Source organism: Coccomyxa subellipsoidea, assembly GCF_000258705.1.
Source record: "Coccomyxa subellipsoidea C-169, whole genome shotgun sequence".
Classification (NCBI taxonomy): Eukaryota; Viridiplantae; Chlorophyta; class Trebouxiophyceae; family Coccomyxaceae; genus Coccomyxa; species Coccomyxa subellipsoidea.
The window spans coordinates 1,615,223-1,638,438 of record NW_005178035.1 but is presented as its reverse complement, the minus strand read 5'-3'; the positions used below and the strand labels follow the sequence as shown (position 1 = coordinate 1,638,438).

The following is a 23,216-nucleotide window of genomic DNA, read 5'->3' as shown; positions in this document are numbered from 1 at the left end:
AGATACAAGGAGCACATAAATTCAGGCACAAGGAGGTTGGGCTCTATTTAGCCCTCTGCCCTTCGGGCCACAGTCTAAGATTATAGGTCTTGCCACCTTTATACAAGGTCCAGCTTGGTACCAATTCCATCGTTCCTTTCAAATTAAATGCCTCAGAGCTCGCCCTGAAGGCCCCAAGCAGCACCATTGCTGATCAAACACCAAGCAGAGTCTGCCTTGCAAGTCATATTGGTCAGTTGGTCATTCAATAAAGCGCTCTACTGGCACCACTGGAGGCCACTTGCAAATACAGACCCCCCATAACGTGGCCTTGGGTGTCTCGACTGCGCGACATTTCTATGAAGAGCAAATTTCCACTTCCTACTGGTATCACAGCCGTGCACAATGCATGCACGCTGTCTGCCAGCGCTGCTACAGCTATCCTAGCTAGCTCATAACAACATGGATAATCCCAAGTGCGACGGGTTAGGGCACAAAATTCAGGTCAGCTGTCAGTACAGGATACGAGTCTTGATGCTGGTTGGGAGCTCTCGCAGTGCAGCTTCCACCTCGTGGGACACTGCCTTGTCAAGATCCATGACCAGGTAGCCGATGTTGCTGTCAGTCATGTTCATCTGCGCACCATGAAACATCCTTGTCAGTGCATAGCTGGTGCTGTGCTCCTCACTGCGGATTTGTGCAGATGTCACGGCCCAAGAGGTGATGGTCGACATCTCATACGCTCATGTTCGCCCCCACTTGCATAATACTATCGCTTGTCTGCATGAGGTAAAATGCCATGTGGCTGAAGTTGACATCAGCGACCACTGCCCAGAAACTCATGGGCAGGAAGCAGATACACCTCACCAGCAATCCTGCCAGCACTTTATTAGAAGTGCATGGCCTACAAGAAGATGCTGCACCTGTTCGAGGATTTGAAAGACACCAGTAATTGCAGATTTTCCTTTTATTTAATCACACGCTTTTCCTGCCAGAGGCAAGGAGCGTCTGCAGAGAAGGTGCATGTAAAAGCTGACCCATACTCGATCCCTCGAGAGACTTGCCAGATTTGCAGAATCACGGGGCTTGAAGCCTCACCTGCGCCTTGATGTTGACATCCAGATCGCTGATGATGCTGTTGACATTTCTGAGCACGCCGGGGACATTTTGGTGCACGTTCAGGATGCGGTGCGACTTGGAATCCTGCGGGAAGTCCAACTGCACACCAGCACAAAGCAACTTCAGAGCTAATTTCTAAAAGTGCCACAGACATCACAAAGCAAGTTCAGAGCCAATTTCAAAAACTGCCACAGACACCACAGGAGGGGTTACTACAAGCTAGGAGCTACGCGTGAAGTTACTAGAAGAATGTACTAACCACTTAGCCAAGTCACAATTTGATTGCTATGAAATCAATGCAATGGCACTGCCCAATAACCTCAGCCCTCTCTAAGAGCGCACCGGACCTGACAAGGAGCAGTTCTGATATTGCCAGAAGTTAGACTCGGACTAGCACACATGCAGCTTGTCATGTCAGGTCTGCTAGTCGCAAAATTCGTACCGCATGGCATGGCATGTGAGAAAGCGACCGTGAATCTAGATCATTAATAAAGGAGTTTTGGGCGGGAAAAGGACCTGAGGAAAGTTGACAGCGCCTGCAGAGGTGCCCCGATTGACAAATTTGATGAGTGAGGTGGCGACCTCACGGCCAATCGCTGCCTGTGCTTCCTCCGTGGACCCCCCAATGTGCGGTGTCAGGATCACATTCGGCAGGCCTTGCAGCTCTGCAAGGGTAGCAACATAAGTGCCCCGTCAGCTTCATATTGACAGTAGCTTCCAGTACAGACCAGCAAGCATGAAGCGGCTCCTGAGGGATGGCAACACATGCTTGTCAGAAAAGTGGGTTCACAGAGTATCATCTCTGGGCTCCCCAGCCCCTTGGCTGTTCCAGGCCCTAAGATACCAAGAAGTACCAGCTTTCCTTCCCATGTTAGGCCCAACTTCAACTTATTCAGACACATCATGACACGCTGTCTCTCTATCAGGAGGCCAAGCGCCTGCAGGACTTCCTGAACATAACAAGCAGAGGAAGAAACACAGGTTTGAACGATTCATAAGGAGATGTCAGGGGTGGCTGGCCCACCTGTTGTGAAGCCGTCGCTGTTCTTCTCAGGCTCTGTCGGATACACGTCCACGGCAGCGCCGGCCACATGCCCCTCTCTGAGCGCGTCTGCCAGCGCTGCCAAGTCCACCACCGACCCCCTTGAGGCGTTGATCAGGTAGCTGCAGCCCACACCAACTCACCATTGAGTATGATAGTAATAATTCTCAACCCACTATACTGTTCCTATGCTGTTGCCGCCAATCAATACTAGGTGCAGCCCAGCCTGGTACGTATATGCTCCAGTTTCATGCTTATGTCATTCTTCCAAGAGAATCGGGATATGTTCTTGGATGCAGCAATAGAATTGATGCGTAACAGACATCCCCCCAGCTCACTGCCAGCGCAAAGCTGACTGAAGGAGGTTCTGCGCATGTGGGGAGCATTACGAACCCCATGCCACTCACACAGACCTGCCCTCATTTGTCAGACCTCGGTAGGAAGGCGGAGATGCTGTTAAGACCGCTCAACAGAAACCTCGCACCCCTAACACAATAAGCTTCTAAAGAAGCATACCTAGAATTTAACTGCCTTGAGAAAAAAAATGAGGAAAAGTCAAAGTTCCAGAGACAGAAGTCGCACCTGCCCTTCTTCATGTGCTTGAGCTGCTCGACGCTGATCATGCGCGTGGTGGCGTCACTCAGCGGCACATGCAGCGTGACAAATTCAGAGGCCTGCAGCAGCTCTTCCAGGGTTGCCACGGCGCTGTTATTCCCCATTGGCATCTGCACATGCAACCATACCATAATTCACGTCTCAATAACGCAGTTTCATCAAATCACTCCAGTTAAAGATTTACCTTCAGGTCAGAAACGCCTTACTATGATTTGATCAGGCTTGCAGTGTGTTGCCTCAGAGCAATGTTCTTGTGGCCAGCTCCTGGAAATATATAGAGCAGCTGAATGTACGTGAACGCAGATTGCTGTTACCCCACCAGTGATAAGAGACCCATCTGTGGTGCTAGACACCGCTTTGCTGTACATGCTTTGGCAGGCGACCATTCATTTCAACTTAGGCATAAGAGGCTAGCACGGGGGAAGACATGGGAATGCAAGGGAGATGGGCTCGGGGTACAGGCTCGAGGGTAGGTGTACGCGGACATTAAGACACATACCTTTGTGGCGATGTCAAAGAATACCACCTTCATTCCCAGCATCTCCGCCAACACGCCGACCTGGAGAGCAACAATGCAGTCAGGCAATGTCAAGGGGTGATGCATACCATTTTCTGATCAGGCAGAGGCTCCAGGCATAAAGTAGTGCTGGCCTCCCACAGGGATCTGTGAAGGAAAGCTTGCCATTTGCTTCAGACATCTTGAGGGAGGTCTGCAATGTTTCATGCCTGCGCACAGGTGCAGCAGGAAAAGTAGGCGCAAGACATGCAGCAAATCCAGGACATACCTGTGAGCCAATGTGGCCGTAGCCCACGATGCCCAGGGTTTTCCCCCTGATTTCATAGCACCCCTTGGCCACTTTTTTCCACGTCCCCCGGTGCAGCTCGCCGCTGCGGTCGCCCAGCTGGCGCGCCAGCGCGATCACCTCGCCGATGACTAACTCTGCCACGCTGCGCGTGTTGCTGAAGGGCGCGTTGAACACCGGCACGCCTCTCCTGTTCGCCGCCTGTCATGCGATTCACGCTGTCAGAGGATAATTAAATCAGGACTGCACACAATTGACGATAATAATCCCTTGTGCTTCCAATTAGATAATATGAACACTCCTGGGAGTCCTTTTGAAAAACCAATCTCGTTCAGCTCCTTGCATTCATGACATGCACAAAGAAGCAATTGAGGCAAATACTCAGCCATACCCGTGTAGCCTAGACTGGGAACACCTTGTATTATACAGCCACAAGGCTAGGCACAGAGTCCAAGCACCGCAGCTCAGTCATCAAGAGAGCATACAAGTTCTAATGGAGCCCATCACGCCCTGCTAATTTCCTCACGATGAGCAAGAGGCCTGACGTTCCAGTGTGAGTTGTCAACCCCAGTGTTCCTCCAAAGCTGGCAGAAACCACAGGGGACTTTGAAGCTAACGGACATCTTAGTCCACTGGAAAGCAGACACATAGGAAGCTATGAAGGGAAACCCACCTCCAGGTCCACTTGGTTGGTGCCGATGCAGAAGCAACCGATGGCCAGCAGGCGGCGCGCGGCCTTCAGGGCTTCTTCCGTGACATGCATCTTGCTGCGGATGCCCAGCACGTGCACATCCTTCAGCTTCTCTGCCAGCTCCTGCTCTGTCAGAGCTCCAGGAGCCGTCTCCTGTAACCAGAGCAACACACCTCTGATCAGCTAAACATTGCCTGAATTCTTGCAGGACTCCTCGCCTTTGACAAATCATGCTTCCATAACAGCATGATAGCCCTTGCACTCAGAATCTCCATGTTCCCATTACAGCATAGTACGGAGGACTTGCAGAGGTGGCTATAGCATCATGGCAGACCGTGATGGATGCTTCAGAAGATACCATTTTGCCAACGCAAGGTATACGCTGAAAGCAGTTACTGACATGAGCAGGTGAGAAGATATGCGCACAATTTGAAAGCACTCCGATTCGAACAGCTCGATGGCGGTATGGCTGATGTTCTCCAGCAGCAGCACTTTGATTTTGTTCTTGGGGAAGGATGTCAGCGGCAGTAGCGTGCAGGTGGCATCTGGCGCTGGCACCGCAGGTGCTGGGCCCCCCATTCTGCTGCCTGCTGTTGGCCCCCAACCTGTAATTGAGCGACTTCAACCTTTCCACCATAGGAAAAGGTACAGGGCCCTACTCAGGGATGTTCCCAATCTTGGAGTGCTCACACCATAATCCTCAAACTGGCCACCAGCGTAAATACAATGTCTCGATTTCCAAGTATCAATTGCAGGGCTGGAACTCGTGCTTTGTTCTTGTGGGATCGTTGGTCGTAATGAGGTACTTGCAAGGCAGCCCGGACTTCAAGGCTAAGAATGAGTGCCTCACCTTGAGATGGAAAGCTTTTGACTGCTAATGCCGAGATGAGATGTAAAAGCAAATATTTGATTTTCCGAAGCCTTCACCACTCCTTTTGGCAAACAGCAGGGGCGGAAGGTCCCTACATCCAACAGAAAGTCTTGATATTCAAACAGCGACTTTGTGTGAGATTCGCTGCTGCGAGCGATCCAAAATAGCATAAAAAGATACACAAATACGTCATAGATAAAAAATTGCAAATACTAGTAATCGAAACGTTCCCCACACCTTGAAAAAAGTATATGCTTTTCGTCCTGACGTTACAGTTGTTTTGCACGAGTAAGCTATGTCCGAAGCACTGTCAGATTTTGCAATGTTCCTCTCTTTGATTCTTGAGATCAACACAATAGCAATCGGCGCCCACGAATGTGTTAACGGTAGTGGGGGAAGTCATGAGAAGTCACGGGGTCGGCGGTGCACCGCTGCAGCTGGTCGACACCTCATCGACCCCTGCCAATCTGGGACATCCTTTCTTTGGCTTTGCCTGCAGGATGAACAACATATGGGAAATCAGAATGCACAGAGAAGTTTAGGTCTGACTTTTCCTGGCTCAAATGACATTGATGGTCACTTGCTTGGCCTGAGAGCAGAGAGACTTTTTGCCTCTTCCTAGGATCTATGGGTGCGGTGCATTTCCTGTCGGGAATAGCCAATAAAATTATTTGCATGCGTATTTCTTGAAGGGGTTTATAGCAGAGCCTCGTGATAGAAAGCTGCCTTGCGTGAGGGCCTAGTAGATTGCACCTGGCATCGGTATTTGCAAAGGTATTAAGGACTCCTCGCCTTGCAATTATTGAATTGTGTGCTGCATAATTGTAATGCGATGGACTGGGACCTATAGAAGATCAGTTAGTGCCTTACAAGAACATTGGATGTGGTTCTCTCTCCTTACTCACAAATCCCCTGAGACCTTGATCCTCAGGAAGTCTGATGCGTTTGTGCAGGGGACTCGAAGCTTTTCGAAGCATGTGAGGGTGAAACTGAGAAATAGCGAAGGCGATTCCAGGTCCGCTATTGCTGGTACCGAATTCTCCTTGTCTCTACCTTTGCAACAGTGTGTCCCACTGCAAGCCCAGCCTGACACATTCTCAATGCAGACTGCAGGAGGCTCAGAGGATGGATGGTGAGACCGGTGATGCCCAGATGAAAGAGGATACCCAGCTCGCTGCAGCAGCAGAGAAGGCTCCAGCTGTGCAGGCAGACGAGGCTGCGGCGGGCCATCCACCGAGCATTGCGGGGCAGGAGCCAGACGCCAGCGCTGCTGATCAGCCTCAGGCGGATAGTGACCAACCCAATGGAGCAGCAAGTGCTGAGGCTGATGCAGCAGAACCAGGCGGAGCACAGGCAGAGCCAAGGGCTGACACAAGCGCAGCACCACAGCCAGAAGCAGAGCAGGGTGAGGCAGGCAGCAATCACAAGGAGCCCAGTGAAACCCAGCCTTCTCAAGAGCAGGGGGCTGAGGGTGCCACGACAGAGCAGCCAGGTCAGCCTGGGGTCGAGGCCGCTGTTGCAATCCAGCCAGAAGCAAACAGCGAGCCGGCTGATGTGGCAATGACTGATGCAGCTGAAGCTGCACCAGCCGCGCAGCCACAAGGGGATGAGCCAGCAGCAAAGGACTCCAGGAAGGAGTCAGAGTCCCCAGTCCAGGCAGGAGAGAGCCACCAGCCCACCACAGGCAGCGCGAAAGGCAAGAGGAAGGCTGCTCCAAAGAACCGGAAGGGTAATGCTGCAAGAAGACACCCCGCCAAGTCTGCAATGCATAACTGTTACTCCTTGCACTTCTTGAGCGCGTCAGTGCTACAAACGGAGCACGGTGCAGCTGCCTGCCAGACGTACACACCTTTCCATGGCTATCAGCAGTGGCAATTGAGACGCGCATCTAAATCCAAAGGGTGTCTCAATGTGCAGGAGCTGCAGCAAAGGGCACTTCAGCGCGAAGGCGATCCACCAGATCTCAGGTACCCACCAAGTAAACCAAGTATTATGCAAGAGGTCGATGTTTCTAGCCTTTTCTATGTTCACCTCGCTTTGGGTTACGGTCCCGCCGGGTGCATTCCTAGCCGGGGGGCCAAACGCTGCCCATCCAGAGCTCGAGCCAAAGCGACTGTCTTTCTTCTCTCGTGCATCCTGTGCGCGCGCTGATTTATCGTGGATTTGCGAATCACGACAGTGAGTTGTTGTTAATTGCACAACATGCGCAGCTACTTTATTCCTCCCCGCCGGGGTGATCCCTTCTCATCAGGATTCGTGCATGCGCAAGTTTTACGTAATCGACACACACGCCTGAAGCCGGCTGTGCTGGCCATTGCAGAAGTCGCTGAACAGCGATGAGGAGGTCGCTGCGGACGAGGCGGCTGCCACGGCTGCGCCGCTGACGACGCGCAGATCGATGCGGTCGAGAACCACGAGCCACAAGATCGATCCTGGCGAATTTGTCATGGAGGCAGAGGCAGATGAGGCGGACGAGGAGCCTGACTCGCCCGCAGCAGGTGCGCTTTGGCTGACAGCGAAGCCATCAAGTTCCATTTATGAAATTTGTTGCCAGCGACGGGTGCAGCCTGTTTCTAAGGCCAGGTTTGAGCTGCCCAGCATGACATGATCCTGCAGATGTTCCACGCCTAGCATACTCAGGGCTTTGAGCTTGTCCTCGAGCCATTGCAAGCAGCTACTGCGCATGTGTAAGCTCAAACCCAAGGCAGACGCACGGCCGGGGTGCCAACAAATAATTTGCTGGAACCAATGGGCACTGCACTGCTCTGCTCTGCTCCGGCATTGGGTGAGACCGTACCGCTCGGTTCTGCTCAGGTGAAGGGCCGCAGGGGGCCCTAGAGGACGGCGACAAGCGAGCCGGCTCTGAGGATCGCGGTGTCAGCGTTGCCGTAGGGCTGGCCAATGCGGTTGAGGCTGGGGCGATCGCGTGCGGCCACCGCACAAAATCCGGCTCGGCCGAGGGTACGCCCCCGGCCGCCGTGGACTCCGCCGGAGCCGCCACGGAGTCCAAGGGCGACAGCGAGGACAACGTGCCCCTCTTGCAGCTTGTGGGCTCACCCGCTAAGAAGAAGCGGCAGGCAGCAGGGGCCCCGGGCGCATCTGCGGCCGCAAGCAAGCGGCAGAAGAGCGATGCAAAGCCGGCCGCGGATGTGAAGCCTGTCGCGGATGCGAAGACAGCCGCCGCAGCGGAGCAGCCGTTGCCAGCAGCTTCGGGAAAGGCTCGCCCCGCGGTGAAACGGGGCAAGAAGCAGCCAGATCAGGCGCCGACCGATCGGGAGCCGTCCCCGGCCCTCGCGGCAGCTGCCGGGAAACCGGCGCAGAAGCCGCCGGCGGAGGACATCGCCAATGCAGGCGCGCCCACCCCCAAGCAGCCGCCACCGCCTCCTACCAAACTGCAGAAACAGCAGCAGACGGCCGCGCAGCAGCCAAAGCAGCAGCAGAAGCCGAAGCAGCTGGCTGCGGCAGCGGCTGAGGCTGCGCAGGGCAAGGAGGGTGCCAAGGGGAAGAAAGAGGGGGAACCCAGCCTGGACGCCACAACTATGCAGGCCAAGCAGATCGCCGCTGAAATGCACAAGGCCTTAGCGGAGTTCCAGGCAACGCAGAAGACACAGGCCGACATTGCCAAGAGGGTGAGCATCGTGACTAACTGTCACACCAACTCCACAATTCCATTCCCCTTCATGTGCTGTTTATGATTGCTCCTAGCTCTCAAAGAATGCCGCACTGGTGCATGATCGGAAGGAGCATGAGGCATTGCATGTGCAGTGGCTGGCATTGAATGAGCGGAGCCTGGCACAGGGGGGCAGCAGATGAAGGTTTGCCTTCCCCAGAAGGATGCCAAGAGGGGGGACATGAAAAAGCTGTCTTGTGTGTGCAAGCGCAGGTGCAGAGCTACCTGGGACACCTGGACAACATGCACATCTCCATACCTCAATTGCGAGACAGCATGGTGGGCAGGTCTGTGAAGAAGATCTCCAAATGGGCCTTGGACGCCACATGCCAGGAGGCAGCGACTCATGCAAGGTGCCTGCTGCTCATGTTGTCTGCCCAACTCTTCCTTGAGTGCTCATCAATGGCTGGACCCGTTTGCTTGCGCCCTTTTCAGCGTGTTTCCCAACAGTGAGGCTCAGATCAAGCCTGTCAACCTGTGAGAGACATCCAGCCACAAGTGTCTGATGCTGCTAGATATTCCTTCTTGGCGTTCTGATGAGTAAGGCAGCAGTTCTATGGTTACTGTAGTCCTCATTCTAAAACCCGCAATAATTTCTTGTCGGCCAAGAAGGGTGGATAAAGCATTCCCTATCTCCTAGAATATGAGGTATATTTATTTTGAGACCAGATCCAGAAAGCTCTCAACATGCCCGATCCAATGGAGCATGGTCCTGGTAGATTTTGGAGTCAGGAAGTCCCCCAAAAACCGGCTTCAAAAACTTTCCTGCACCGCCGGAGGTGCAGGCATTGGACCGCCGGAGGTGCAGGCATTGGAATGAGTACTACAGTGCATGAGTCCAAAGATGAGATTGCGCTTGCGCAGGAAGCTATTGGGAATTTGGATGAGTGAGGTTGAGGATGAAAAGGTGGCTCCTGCCAAGGACAAGGGCAAACTGCAGCAGGGCAAGGCCCCGATTAAAGCAACGGCCAGGTGCTTGCATGCCCATTTATGCCACAGCATACTGTAGTAGTCATTTTAAAACCCCCAATAAGGATGTTATTTTTGGCCCAAATGGGTGGATATATAAGACCCTATCTCCCAAAATACGAACCCTGTGATAATCTGGAGACCAGATTCAGAAAGCTCTTAACATGCCCGATCCAATGGAGCATGACCCTGGTAATTTTTTGGACTCAGGAAGTCCCCCAAAAGTTGGCTTCAAATAATCTCCTGCACCGCCGGAGGTGCAGGCATTGGAATGAGCACTACAGTGCATGAGTCCAAAGATGAGATTGCGCTTGCGCAGGAAGCTATTGGGAATCTGGATGAGTGAGGTTGAGGACGAAAAGGTGGCTCCTGCCAAGGACAAGGGCAAACCGCAGCAGGGCAGCAAGGCGGGCACTGCAGCAGCGCCCAGGTGCTTGCATGCCCTTATATGCCACAGCATACTGTAGTAGTCATTCTAAATCCCCAAAAAGGATATTATTTTTGGCCAAAAAGGGTGGATATATAAGACACTAAAGGGTGGATATATAAAACACTCCCAAAATACAAACCCTGTGATAATATTGAGACCAGATTCGGAAAGCTGTCGACAAGCCCAATCCAATGAAGCATGACCCTGGTATGTTCAAAGTCCTTGATGGTTGCTTTGAAATATTTCCCGCACGGCCGGGGGTGCGGGTCATTAGAATGAGTACAACCGTATATTGAGATACATGGCCCTGGCTGGAGGGGGCCCGTATAATTACTGAGCCCCGTGCCCACTTGATTGGGTCTTGCTTGGACCTGGCGAGTCCAGCAAGGGGTGGGATTGTGGCAGCCTTCAAATGCAGCTTGTCTGCAGGATGCACCTTGGCAGGAAAAGCGTAGAATAATAATGTTAATGATAATAATAATAATTATTATTATTATGAGATCCCCAGAAGCTGTCTGCATGTCTGCAATTAAGACCATGCACACCTGGACTGCCCGAGATGGCTTGCCTGGAGGAGCTCTCAATATTACAGGCAGGTAGGAGTCTTGATAATGCCATACATTTGAAAATTCCTGGTTCCTAAGCACCTTGGCTGTTACATTGCAGGCCCTTAGCTCAGGAGCAGAAAGCCAAGTCACAGGGGCCGCCAGCAGCGGAGGCAAAGCCAAGTGTCACCGCAGTCACTGCCATACCCAATGCTGTGGGTTTGCGCACAGGTGCTTTAATCTCAAGCCCTTAGGCTTGCTTCATATGCATGCCCTGTTACAGTTTTAACATGTTAGTGTTGGTCATGCGCAGTGGAGCAAGGACATCTTCTGCCGGTATTTCAAGATCCTTTCGTGCCTCTAAGCTTTCTAGACGTCTCAATCAGGCTCCTTGCGTTGCATCATTTTTGTATCCGATGTGCATGATCACCACCTATGCAGCGTTTTGCTGCTATTTTGAAATTTCTTATTGTGAGTGTGACTCAAACGGTGTTGCATGGTTCTGACGTGTGGGCATGAGTTCTTGCTGGTGTGATGATGCAGGTGGGCTTGGAGCAGCAGGAGCACCAGCAAGCAAGGACCCTGCAGCCGCCAGCACAGCGGGGCCTACAGCCTCGAAGAAGCTGCAGGAAGCCAGGGACTGGTGCTCGCAGCACCTGACGCCGCACCCCACAGGTGACATGCTGGAACACCCCCCGCAGCAGGGATTCTAACTGGCGTGCAATAGTTAATTGGCAGCTGCACACTATGGATGACAGTGCATGCACTGACCAGAGACCACTGAAAACCGGTGCCAGTTTGATAATTTTTAGACGGGCGTCATCATGAGCAGTTTGTAATAAAGGCAGTGTGGGAGACAACTTATTTTAAAGACTTAAGTTCGCCTCGTGAGCCACCAAGGACCGCCTTCACAGGAAGCAAAAAAACACTTGTCAAGTATTCTCATAACTTTTTGTAACATATATTTCCTCGCGGTATGCTGCAGGGAATGCCGTGCGAGACCAGGCCCAGCTCATCCTGTGGAGCGCGCTGATGCCTGACGGGGAGCTGCCGCCGGCAGAAGCTGCGCGGAAGCTGGAAGCTGCGGTGCACGAGCAGTACGCGCGCGGCAACGGAGACAACGCCGTCGCAGACCCGAGCCATCACTACATGCGGCGCATGCGTGTTCTCTGGGGCTGGCTCTCGCCTGACAGCAAGCATGCTGAGCCGCAGCTGAAGCACATGTTGCTGCAAGGTGGGGCCAGCCTCCCTCCTTTGGTGTGCAGAAATCTGCTGGTACTGCTAGTGCACTTGTGTTTCCAACAACGAGTCGTCCTTTCCTCCCTGCTTTGTCAGTGGCACTGACTTCATGTATGCTCTCTGTCCTGCTTCAGGATGAGCTGACTGTTGCCTCTTGAGGTACATGTCATGATGAAGACCAGGCATACTCTGGAAATTTGGGACTTAGTACCACAGCGCACTGTTCAGCACATTCCTGACTGGTTTGGGAAGTTGTGTATCTGCAAATTGCTCGTGCTGTCCACAGCTTGCGGTCTGTTTCTCTTCAACACTGGGCTACCTTCTTGTTGTCCCCAGTTGGCCCTGCGCAGACGAGAGACGACCAGTCAGCTGTGGACAGCAGTGAGCTGCTCTACGGAACTTCTTCTAAGCTGTGGATTCTTTCCCAGGTGAGCTGGCTGCAGCAGAGCTGGCATCGATGAGCGGCCAGCAGCTGAAGGCTCTCGTGAACCCTCCAGCCGCAGCGGCCGAGGGGCGCTTGGCGCCAGACAACGCAGCCACCACATCCGCAGATGCCTCGCACAGGGATGTGCAGATGGACGTAGATCGGCCGAGCCAGGCGCCAGCACTGCTCTCACCTGCCGACCGTCCCGTCCCTGCGGCCCAGGACTCGTCAGAACCAGCGAGGATGCTTGCCGAGCACCCCTTTGCAAGCACGCAGCCCTCGTCAGAACTAGCGAAACCACCTGGCGCAGACAAAGGACAGCAGGACGTCCCACAGCAGCAGCAGCAGCAGCAGCAGCAGCAGCAGAGTGAGGCAGCAGAAGTGATTGACCACACGTCAGACATGGAGATCGATGAGGCGCCAGGCAGCTTGTCCGCACCTGCCGACAACCAGCAGCAGCCGAGCAGCGCCGCAGCCCCGCCGCGGCCGAAAGCAGGGCTCACGAAGGAGCCTTCGCTGCACATGTGGGGCGCGAACAACGAGGCGTCCCTGGGCTCCTGGGCCCACCAGGCCCCTCCAAAGCCAGCACCGTGCGAGAGAGCATCCGGGACAGCCGCTGCTGACAGCGGCACCTCACCCGCTGAGGCTGCCGTCAGCGGGGCAGAGCAGCATTCTGCAGCTTCCGAGCAGCTTCCGGCAGTTGCCGAGCAGCCCCCGCCGCCACCGGCGCAGGAGGTGCCTGATCTGGCCGCGGCGGCGGCCGCGGCTGCCGCAAATTCAGCGCAGCAGCCGGAGCCGGCAACGCCGGCCGGCTCGCCGGGGACGGCGAAGGGAACGTTCCCGCGCGGATGGCAGTCGGCGCCGCCGGTATCGGATGAGAAATCGGTGTTTGACTCGGGGCAGGGCGTGCAGTTCTTCAACAGCAAAGCCGGCGTGCTGTTTGAGTGGAATGGGCCAGGGGGTGCTGCCCATCTGCCCGGTGGGCAGGGGAGCGAACCCGAAGCTACCCAGCCCAGCACCACTGCAGACGGCAATGCAGTCAGTGATGCAGAGATGAAGATAGAGGGTGATGTGGTTGCAGAGTAGCCTGCTGAATTTCCTGTGCTGCTGATGCAGCTTTTGTGGAACCTTTGCGCTCATTTGGGCGGGCAGAGAAACAATGCCACCAAGAATGTAATTGAACTGTGAGTGTCGTGTCTAATTGGAGGCTGTTGTTGCTGCTGCTGAGAACCTTGCAAATGAGGCAGGCAGTCCTGCCGTTTGCAACAAGAATCGCCTAGCTGTTGTTTCGGGCTTTAGCTTGTGATGCTTGATCATGGATGCTGGTGCCATTGCGCAAAGGCGTCTTTCTATTCCACTTGACTTTTGCTTCCAAGGAGGTCACTACAGCGCTGTTATGTAAAGTTGCAACGTCACGGATCTAGATATCTCCAAAGGAAATATCCAGGCCTGTCTTTGGTTCGCTGATGTCAACACCAAGCATTCGACTCGATCGTGAGTTAAAGTTTGACAGTGCAAATCCCCTCCTGTTTAGATTCTAGGGGTTTTGGTGTGCCCCAGAAAGTCTAACACCGTTTTTAGCAGATCATCGCACACGACCCTTGCCTTTGACCCAATTGCACATCAATAAATTAAATTCTTTAGCACTTGACATCAAATTTAATTGTCTCCACCCCATGCGAGCATCTATACCAAGGATATCTGCAGTGAGAGATCTTCCTCGCCCGGTAATGACTGCAGCACGAGGACTGAGGGTGAGTTTTTGCAATGGAAAATAACATGCTTCAAATAGATAGTGGCCTTTGGAAAGTGCAGGATACAAGCACTAAAACAAGCACTGGCATGCAGATCCCTTCCCATGCCAACACTCCGAAAGGCAGGGTTCTTTTCTGAAGCTGATCAATGTTGGTTGCAGATAGCTGTGGAGGGTTGCTGTCATGGAGATCTGGACAAAATATACGCCACCATGCAACATCTAGAGAAAAAGCAGAACACGAAGATCGATCTGCTCATCTGCTGCGGGGATTTCCAGGTGGAGTGCTTCACTGACTCATTCTTGTATTACACGATGCATTTCTGCAAATGTCTGTTTGAAAGTTGTTTTTGCTGCAATTCGGGCTGACCATATCTCGTCGGTCCAGGCCGTTCGCAACCTGGATGATCTGGAATGCCTGGCCTGCCCACCCAAATACCGCGAAATGAAGACCTTTTACCGTTACTACACCGGCCAGGAAGTGGCCCCTTACCCCACCCTCTTCAGTGAGCATCCCTCTGCCCCACCTTGACCTCCAGCAAATTTTCCATACCCCAGGCCCCAGGCCATCTGGCCCGTAATCCGCTCAAGCTTCTGGATGCTGGCAGTACAATGAGTTCTGCATTATGAGGTTGCTGCACATGCGTGTGTCTGGTAGCTCGGCGCTAACAAACTCCACATTCGTGTGACTCAGTTGGCGGGAACCATGAGGCCTCCAACCACTTGTGGGAGCTGTACAATGGCGGCTGGGCAGCTCCAAACATCTACTACCTGGGCCACGCGGGGGTCATCAGCTTTGGCGGGGCGCGCATCGGAGGCCTCTCTGGCATCTACAATGCCAAGCACTACCGACTGGTGGGGCTGCCCTCTCTAGTAATGGAGTGGTTCCCAAGAGAATGGCCTTGGCAGGAATTTGCTTGCTGCCCTCTCCTTGATGGGGCTCTTTGCAGGAGACAAATCTGGCAGGCATTGCTCACAGTCAGACAAGAGATGAAGAAGAGGATCTGCCTTTGTTGGTTGTCACGATGTGTGTGTTCTGGATGGTGATTTGCACAAGTGCCGAGGCTCTATGTGGAGATCAACACTTTCCCTGTGCCGTAGGGCAGAATAGAACTTTTTGTCTAGGCCGGACGAACCAGATCACATGATTCGCCAGACAATGTATTGCTGATTGCTTCCAGGTACTGCAAGCTGACTCCAGGCCCTACTAAGAGCCATGCTTGCACTGCTTGCATGCCATGCATCTCCTTTGTTTATCGACCATATGGTTATCGCTTACCAATGCCTTTTGCGGCAGGGGCACTACGAGCGGCCGCCGTACCAGATGGATACAATGCGCAGCGCATACCACATCCGCGAGCTAGAGGTGTACCGCCTGAAGCAGATCCAGACACCGCTGGACGTCTTCCTGTCGCATGACTGGCCGAGGAATATCGCGCGCCACGGCGACACTCAGCGCCTCGTGCGCGCCAAGCCCTTCCTGCGCTCCGAGGTGGGGCCTTTATTTGAATTTATATTTGAATTATTTTGATTTTGAATTTGAATTTAAAGGGAAACAACACATTCACAGAGTCACAGGGGAGACTGATTGCTGCCCCTCGTTGCCAGGGTGTGAGTTGCTGTGCCCCCTGCCGGCATTCAAAGTCGGATCCGATATGTGCATGGATCACTTGAGACGAGACTTGGCCTGTCATGTGCCTGCCTTATGCCTGCTCACTCGGCTGCTAGTTCCTCGACTTCTGCAGAGCCTGCTGCTGCTTATCTGCCCATCATCATCTGTGACTTTGTACGTGAATGTCTGCACAGAAAGATAAAAGGCCCAGAGGTTGTGGACTTTGCTGCTGCTAGTTTTCAAGCTGAGGGCGGTGTGCCGGAATGCGCAGATCGACGACAGCTCGCTTGGCAGCCCGCCAGCAGAGGAACTGCTGAAGACCTTGCAGCCGGCTTACTGGTTCTCAGCGCATCTTCACGTGAAGTTCGCCGCCCTCTACCGGCACGGCCGAGCTGCCGCGGCTCCCGCGGCCGCAGCCGCCCCCAGGCGCGCACCTGAAGGGAACGCGGCCGGAGACCATGGCGCCAGGGGAGACGCGGCGAACGGCGGCGGCGGCGAGCGTACGACGGCGTTCCTGGCGCTAGACAAGTGCCTGCCCGGGCGCAGCTTCCTGCAGGTGCGCGCATGTGCCTCCCATGTGGCACTTGGAGAAGTTATTGGTGCTGAAGTGAGGGGTAGTACTCTTTATCAATCCCCTGTAGGTCACTTGTGTGACTTGGGTATCGGACCATGCGCCATTGTGTGGTGCAAAGGAAGCTGACGTGGCTGTTCTAGGCATCTTTCTAACAATCAGATCACAAGTGGTTTTTACAGGAGGAGGTTTGAACATGCTAAATATTTTGTGCCCCGACTGGAGGGGGGCGGTAAAAATACTGAGCAACGTGCCCGCGGTTGATTGGGTCTGCTTGGATCTGGCAAGTCCATCAAGGGGTAGGATTTTGGCAGCCCTGACTGCAGCTTGGTGCAGATGCACCTTGCCTCTTGGCAGGAAAAGCATGCAATACATTCATACATGCTAAAATCAAAATGTGAGCACCTGCAGAATAATAATAATGATTTAATCTTGGGAGTGCAGGTGTTGGAGCTGCCTGATGTGGAGGGCCCAAAGGTGTTCAGCTACGATGAGGAGTGGCTGGCCATTCTGCGCACCACCCACTCGCTCCTCAGCCTCAACAGGCAAGCAGTACCCCTGCCAGGTCAGCACATCCCCTTTCACTTGCCGAAAAGATCCACCTTGCGCTATTCCCCACCGCTGGAGTATTCTCCTGCTGCAATCCTGTGCAAGCTCATGTGGAGATGGTGCACTGCACAAACTCAACATGGCTGGTTCTGGCCAATCCTATTGTTATTGTTATTGTTATTATTATTGTTATTGTTATTGTTATTGTTATTGTTATTGTTATTGTTATTGTTATTGTTATTGTTATTGTTATTGTTATTGTTATTGTTATTGTTATTGTTATCAGCAGTATTAGTATTATTATTATCATTTTATTAAACAATTAAATCTTGTGGGAGCACCGTTATATCATGCATTTTATTATTATTATTATCATTTTATTGTTATTATTATCATGATGATGATGATTATTATAATTATTATTATTATTATTATTATGATGATGATGACGACGATCATTATTAATATTATTATTATTACTACACATTTTCCAGTCTTTAGGGACCAGGTACATCAAGCAACACCTGGATTATTGCTGTCCAGTCTTCTCCAACCTTGCACTCCACCGGTCATTGGCATGCCCATTAGCATCAAGGTCGTCTTTCACAATCCTATGGCAAAAGCCATACCAAGACCCTGCTAATCTTGTGAGCTGCCTTCACCCCAACTCGTGTGCAGGCTTGCCGGACGCCTGCACAAATCCGAAACACTCCCATGCTGCACACTTTTAAAGGAAACTCACTTGAAGCTGCTCACGGAAAATGGTGGCTGGCAGGCATGGGAGCTCTGAGGAGAGGACCGAGTGCAGAAGACGCGCAGTACGTGAGGGATGCCCTGGCTGCGAGGGGGGGGCCCCAGGTCCCCCAGAATTTCACGCCTACGACCCCGGGCCACGACGGCCGCCAGCGCCGCGGCGTCATGCCGACGCGCGCAGTGCGCAACCCGCAGGTGAGGCCGTGAAGATACAGCATTTCCGCTGGAAACTTCTTATCATTGCAGTCCAGATCCGGACATAACGATTCTTACAGCTATCATGTTACTGGAATCGTCCCTGACGCAGCAGCAACGGCGGCCTTTCACGGCCGTGGTCTTGGCTGCTCAGCATCTCATGGCATGAGGGAAGCTTGTGCCTGACAGAGCTCAGCCCTGCAATGCCACCTTCCTTGCTGGTGAGCTCGTGAGTGCAAAATGGCTCAGGGAAATATCACAGGGATGCTGACAGGCGTGCTCACAGCTGGCTTGAGAGGCTTCCTGTAGCTGCCATGGCAGAGCTTGCAATCATCCTGATTAAATTTGAGCCTGCAACTTCCTGTACAAGATCAATTGCTCGATTCTATGGCGATGACGTAATAGGCAACAGAGAATCTTGGAGGCAGAGGGTGCTTACAGTGGGCTTATGTGTGCTGATCGCAGACTGAGGCACTGCTGGAGATGCTGGGGCTGCCGTACAACCTGGACCCCGGCAGCGCGCAGCCGCCGACAGCTTCCGGTGCAGCTTCCGGTGAGCTGCCAACTGCAAGAAAACATGACTAATCGCTGGTAGCAGCGAGAGACAAGCCTGACGCATCTGCTTGATGCGCTGCATTGTCGTACTTGCATTTCTGGCCATCAAGGAGCAAGTGGTTGTGTTTCTTGCGCCCCTTTGAGACACAGCTGTTTGGTAAGCAATTATGTGCACATCCGATGCAGGGGCATCATCGGCAAATCCAGAGGCCATTGACATAGACAATCCAGAGGAGATAGAGCTGGGAGAAGAGGATGAGTTGGAGGGGGATACTCCCAGAGGTCTGGACGAGTCACCGCCAGACAAGATCGAGGCAGAAAGCTTGTCAGGGCAGCAGGAGGCAGAGGGTCTCCCTGAGCAGGAAGAGTCCATGTTTGCAGCGGTAGAGGTCCACAGTGGTGACCAACGCGCAGCACTCAGTGCTGCAGGAAAGGAGGTGGATGAGGCAGTGCAATTGCATTCAAGACAGCAAGTGTAGATTGCACTTGAAGTGCTCCAGTCGGTATGTCCAGGAAAATGCACAGAAAATGACTCTACCACGTTGAGATTGAGCTGCCATTTGGATGAGAGGCGGACATGGCAAGTTATGAAACTGAGGTCTGTTGATAATTTGCTGTTGTTTATGCAATGTACGAGGCTTTGAAGCGGCTGGCACCATCCTTCAATAGCCTGAGTGATACTGATCCTCCAACAGATTTCACAAAGCCAGGGCTTCTGCCGATCGGGGTTGGTTTTCCCTGTATTGCACTGGGATACTATAAAGGATGTGTGGCAGTCTTTACATGCAGCCTGTCTGCAGGCGCACCATGCCCCTGGCAGGAAAAGCCTCTCAGGGGACTCTAAACTTAGTTAGTTTAGAGTCCCCTGAGGGCCTGCAATAATACTAATTGTAGTAGTAACTGCATTGGGAAGACTGCTAGGGTGTGCCAAGTTCTCAGAAGTTCTGCCCACTGTTAATTTCTTGAGCGGCCCTAATCTGTCCCTGGCAGGCCTACCTTGGTCCTTTACTTCAGCTGTGTATACAGTTGCAGGCCTCCGCCAGTATGGGTACATACCACTTGAGGCCTTTCTTCAGACAGCACCAGCAGATGTTATGAGTTCCTCGTGCTCAGCACTAGAGTGATTGTCCCTCCTTGCTTTGTATTTGATGATGACATACTTGGCCCACTTGATTGAGAAAGCCATATAGGAACATGCCAGAAGAAGGGCAGTCGTGAAGCACATCACCGGAAGGAAAAGCCATTGGAAAGCGGGAAAGTCCAGAAACCAAACATCGCCACCCACTGCCGCTTTACAGACAGCTACGCTGTCAGCAGCCTCACAACCTGCACTCAGCGTGGGAACGTCTTTCAATCTCACAGAAAAAGGGCTCGAAAAGCGGAGCAATTCAAATTTTCGGCGATGACAAATGTGTCATCGTAGAAATGTATCACATTCTTGTCTCTAAGGAATTTGCACAAGAGAAGGCTTGAACTTAACTCAACAATTGCCTACCTAAAAGGACGAACCCGAAGGCACTTGTGAGGAAGATCCAAATATGCTTACTGATCGCAACCATTGCAAAAGGTAGTCAAGAGTACCAGAAGTTCAATAACGCCTTCCGGTGATTATTATTGATATTATGGCTGAAAGACGTTTCTGGAAGCCAGATAACCATAAGGTTCGCCAGCATTGTGCAGGCGGTAAGCTCCCGCAAGGTTAAAAATCGCAAGACTGAATTTTTTGGCCTGCTCCATTGTTCGGTTGGATGGGAAGTGGCAAAGAATAACGGAGCACGATCAGAATGCACCCCAGTTGCTCTGTGTTTCAACAAGAGACGATCGAGCTTAGCATCTCCATTCTTATCATTTCCCCCCAAGAATGACGGTTTCTTTGGCGGACAGTATATGGATAGTGTGTGATGGCTCCTAAGCTAAATGGAGAAGATCTACACTTCCGATTGGCATTCATTTCATCGCAGGTTTCCTATTGACTGCATGTATTATAAAGGTCCTTCGCAGACAAAATCCGAGCTTTCCTATCACCAGTTGACTCCTGATTGGCTCTTGGGCTTGATGGCAGCTTGCCACAAGCAGTTTACGAAGATATGGCAGATTGAGGCAGCTGTGTAAATCTTCGAATGAAAGCAAAAAGTAATTACAAGGCGATGCAATGCATTAGAGCTCCAGATAAGAGCAGTAGCAACACATAATTGACTGCACATTTGGCAGACGGGCTACAGACCCGGGATCCCAATCTCCTTTTGCTAATTTGCAACATGCAGACCCGTACAAATGCAATGCTTATGCATTCTGCAACGCATGCATAGTCTGCAAGTGGCTTTATGAAGAGTGACTCACTCGGAGGTAGAATATGCTGTTGTCCTGGTTGTCACTGTGATGCATCCGTGGCTGTTGACATCAACCATCTCAAACCACAAGCACCATACATTATTTGCTGCAGAGCAGATGGTAGAGGCTGCACAGCCAGCCTGCGGTGAGAATATTAGGAGGACGTTCATGCAATCTGTCACAACAAAGAGGATAAGTTGAGGCACAGGGAAGTGCTGAAGGCTACAGCAGCTTGCTAGCTTCTGTCATCGCTTCCTGACATGTAGAAGCTGCTCTTAGTCATCTCGAATGCTGCAACCCTTCCTTCTTGACCACTTTCATATATACTGATCACTGTTTAGGGCTGAAAGAAGCTCTAATTATAGCAACCGCTGCTGACACATACTCTCTTTCGGGACAGCAGTGCTGACATATCATACAGAAGGAGATGGGAGGCCATGGTGGTCTTAATATCTTGCCACAGAAAAGGTAACGTCAAATTTTCGTCACACATACACAATCAAGCCCTGCGAGATCCTTTTAGGTCGAAGTTCTACGACTGTGCCTTCGCTTCCAGATAGCTTAAGTGCAGGTTTCTTTGTGGGGCGACAGTTGGAACGTCTACGGACGAGAAAACAGGCTCAAGGTCGCTCGAGACGAGGCCAAACATGCTGAAGAACAACGAGCCAAGCTTGACAAACAGCGCCTGGTGAGCGATCTCAATAAAGTCAAAGACTCTGTCAACATGGCTTCTCAGATGAGGACTTCCTCAGTCCTGGGCATGCGAACGATCGCATCAGCATCGCTGCAGTACAGTATTCAGAAATTAATGACGCTTTCTGGGCCAACCTGTTACTGCTTGGGCACAGGCGGAGAGTGAGGTCCGTAGAGCCCATCTGCTGCAGCAGGCAGCCCTCAAGCGGCTTGGCACAGAGCCTGATGACAGTGCAGAGCAGGGCCAGCTGCCAGAGCCAGATGAGCAGGAGGAGCCAGAGCAGCAGGAGCAGCCTGCCCTATTGCAGCACATCAATTTTTTTGAAGAGCATGAAGCTCGTGACGCGCACCCAGAGGTGTGTCTTGTGTCCTCAGCACCACATGCGCTGCCAGACTCTGCCATAGTGGTAGTTCTAGTCATCTCCAAGGTTCTACTCATCTCCGAGCTAGCTCTGCAGAGCAAAAGATTGCGCAAGTGCAGTGCTGGGTGTGTCACGCCACAACTGCATGGGTCACCTGATCTTCAGGCTGCAGACAGACGATCTTGACGTTGTAGCATCTCACATCGGCAGCATTCCTGGGATCACCCAAGACTGTACTTCTCAGGGCCGAACTCCTTTCCTTATGGCACAGAGCCCAACAGGCTGGCGGCAGTGTCGCATCAGCCCTCGATTTGCTTTAGCGGGGCAGTTGCCACCGGTTTGAAACGGTCATGGACCCCCGGCGTTCATTCAAATTCAAGTTTGAATATGACCTGTCCAGGTCGCGGAGGAGGCCAAGAAAGAGGCGCGGCGGCGGGGGGACGCGGCAACGCAGACGTCCGATGCGCGATTCGACGAGCGATTTCAGCTCGGTTATGGTCTGGGCGGCGGCAGTGCGCGGCCCTGGTACTGTTTTCAATACTCGAGATATGCACATGCTCAGATTGACTGCCAGTTCATGATTGCCAGAGAAATGATTTGCATGCATGCTCAGATAGACTGCTCGATGGCCAGCGTCCTAGTCAGTGCAAGAACCAGGCTACCAGGCTTGCATCAAAGGAAGGGCTCATCAGGCAGTCAATCATAATTTGAGTAACGGCCGGTTGTACACTGCTGTAGGTATGCGCAACCCAAGGCGCAGCAACTGTTGAGTGATGCGGCTGGCGGCACTCTCATTGAGGTGGGCGCTCTCCCAGAGGCCCATTGGGCTTACTTTTAGTTGGCAAGGTACCAAAGACAGTTGAACGACAGAGGGCAAAGTGAAAGACAGCAGAACGTATCAAACGCCGTGTGTAGTCGATCAAGGAAGCAGCACAGGGACCACTGGCATGCAAGGGACATTTGTGCTCGCCATGCCTTTGTGCTCTGCGTGAGATTGTATTGTGCTGGTCTGAACTCAGAATTTCTGACTAATTGTGTACTTGCTTCAAATCTCTTGTGGCTTTGTTGTCGCTAAGCCAGCTCTGTGCATCGTAGGATGATGGGAGGCTTTTGACCTTGAGTGGACAAGCGGGCCCAGCTACATTTGGAGCACCTCTGTTGATTGGGAGCTCTGGCAATGAGAGGAGGGAGAAGAAGAGAGGGAAGTTTGACAGGAAGGAGAAGAAAGGCAGCAAGAAGGGCCACAAGGAGGGTAGGGGACACAAGGGGGAGAAGAAAAAGGGGCTTGATATTGAAAAGTTGAGGCAGGAGAGGTTGCAGCGAGAGCGGCAGGAAAGAGATCGAGCGCGGCAGGCCATAATGGGCAACATTGCGTCTGCAGAGAATGGCAAGAAGTACAATGCATCATATGGTAATGCTGCACCTGTCATTAGAACGCAGTAGGA

General features: G+C 52.5%; 4 protein-coding genes across 4 annotated transcripts; 3 read left to right on the top strand and 1 right to left on the bottom strand.

Annotated features, from left to right (window-relative positions):
• Positions 1-86: 86 nt before the first annotated feature.
• Positions 87-4,828, bottom strand: COCSUDRAFT_53558 (D-3-phosphoglycerate dehydrogenase; the record flags this gene model as incomplete). Its single annotated transcript, XM_005647756.1, has 9 exons — positions 87-614; positions 1,078-1,197; positions 1,615-1,763; positions 2,123-2,262; positions 2,723-2,865; positions 3,255-3,314; positions 3,541-3,759; positions 4,232-4,402; positions 4,676-4,828. The coding sequence occupies 9 exons, from the start codon at positions 4,826-4,828 to the stop codon at positions 492-494; spliced, it is 1,278 nt and encodes a 425-aa protein (XP_005647813.1). The 3' UTR covers positions 87-491.
• An 813-nt stretch (positions 4,829-5,641) lies between these two features.
• Positions 5,642-13,483, top strand: COCSUDRAFT_66248 (hypothetical protein; the record flags this gene model as incomplete). The annotated part of the gene is made up of 13 exons (XM_005647755.1): positions 5,642-5,894; positions 6,074-6,135; positions 6,227-6,849; positions 7,038-7,087; positions 7,441-7,618; positions 7,935-8,749; positions 9,004-9,143; positions 9,655-9,762; positions 10,079-10,189; positions 10,856-10,965; positions 11,278-11,409; positions 11,720-11,968; positions 12,402-13,483. Exons 3-13 carry the CDS (start codon positions 6,246-6,248, stop codon positions 13,481-13,483), a joined length of 3,579 nt encoding a protein of 1,192 aa, XP_005647812.1. The 5' UTR covers positions 5,642-5,894; positions 6,074-6,135; positions 6,227-6,245.
• Positions 13,484-14,255: 772 nt separating this feature from the next.
• COCSUDRAFT_15677 (Metallophos-domain-containing protein) lies at positions 14,256-17,200 on the top strand (the record flags this gene model as incomplete). The annotated part of the gene is made up of 7 exons (XM_005647754.1): positions 14,256-14,429; positions 14,539-14,656; positions 14,845-15,005; positions 15,448-15,642; positions 16,034-16,125; positions 16,231-16,318; positions 16,778-17,200. 7 exons carry the CDS (start codon positions 14,256-14,258, stop codon positions 17,198-17,200), a joined length of 1,251 nt encoding a protein of 416 aa, XP_005647811.1.
• Positions 17,201-17,659: 459 nt separating this feature from the next.
• On the top strand, positions 17,660-23,214 carry COCSUDRAFT_42173 (hypothetical protein; the record flags this gene model as incomplete). Its single annotated transcript, XM_005647753.1, has 7 exons — positions 17,660-17,830; positions 18,296-18,383; positions 18,572-18,774; positions 20,066-20,068; positions 21,601-21,765; positions 22,172-22,296; positions 22,956-23,214. The coding sequence occupies 7 exons, from the start codon at positions 17,660-17,662 to the stop codon at positions 23,212-23,214; spliced, it is 1,014 nt and encodes a 337-aa protein (XP_005647810.1).
• Positions 23,215-23,216: the final 2 nt, after the last annotated feature.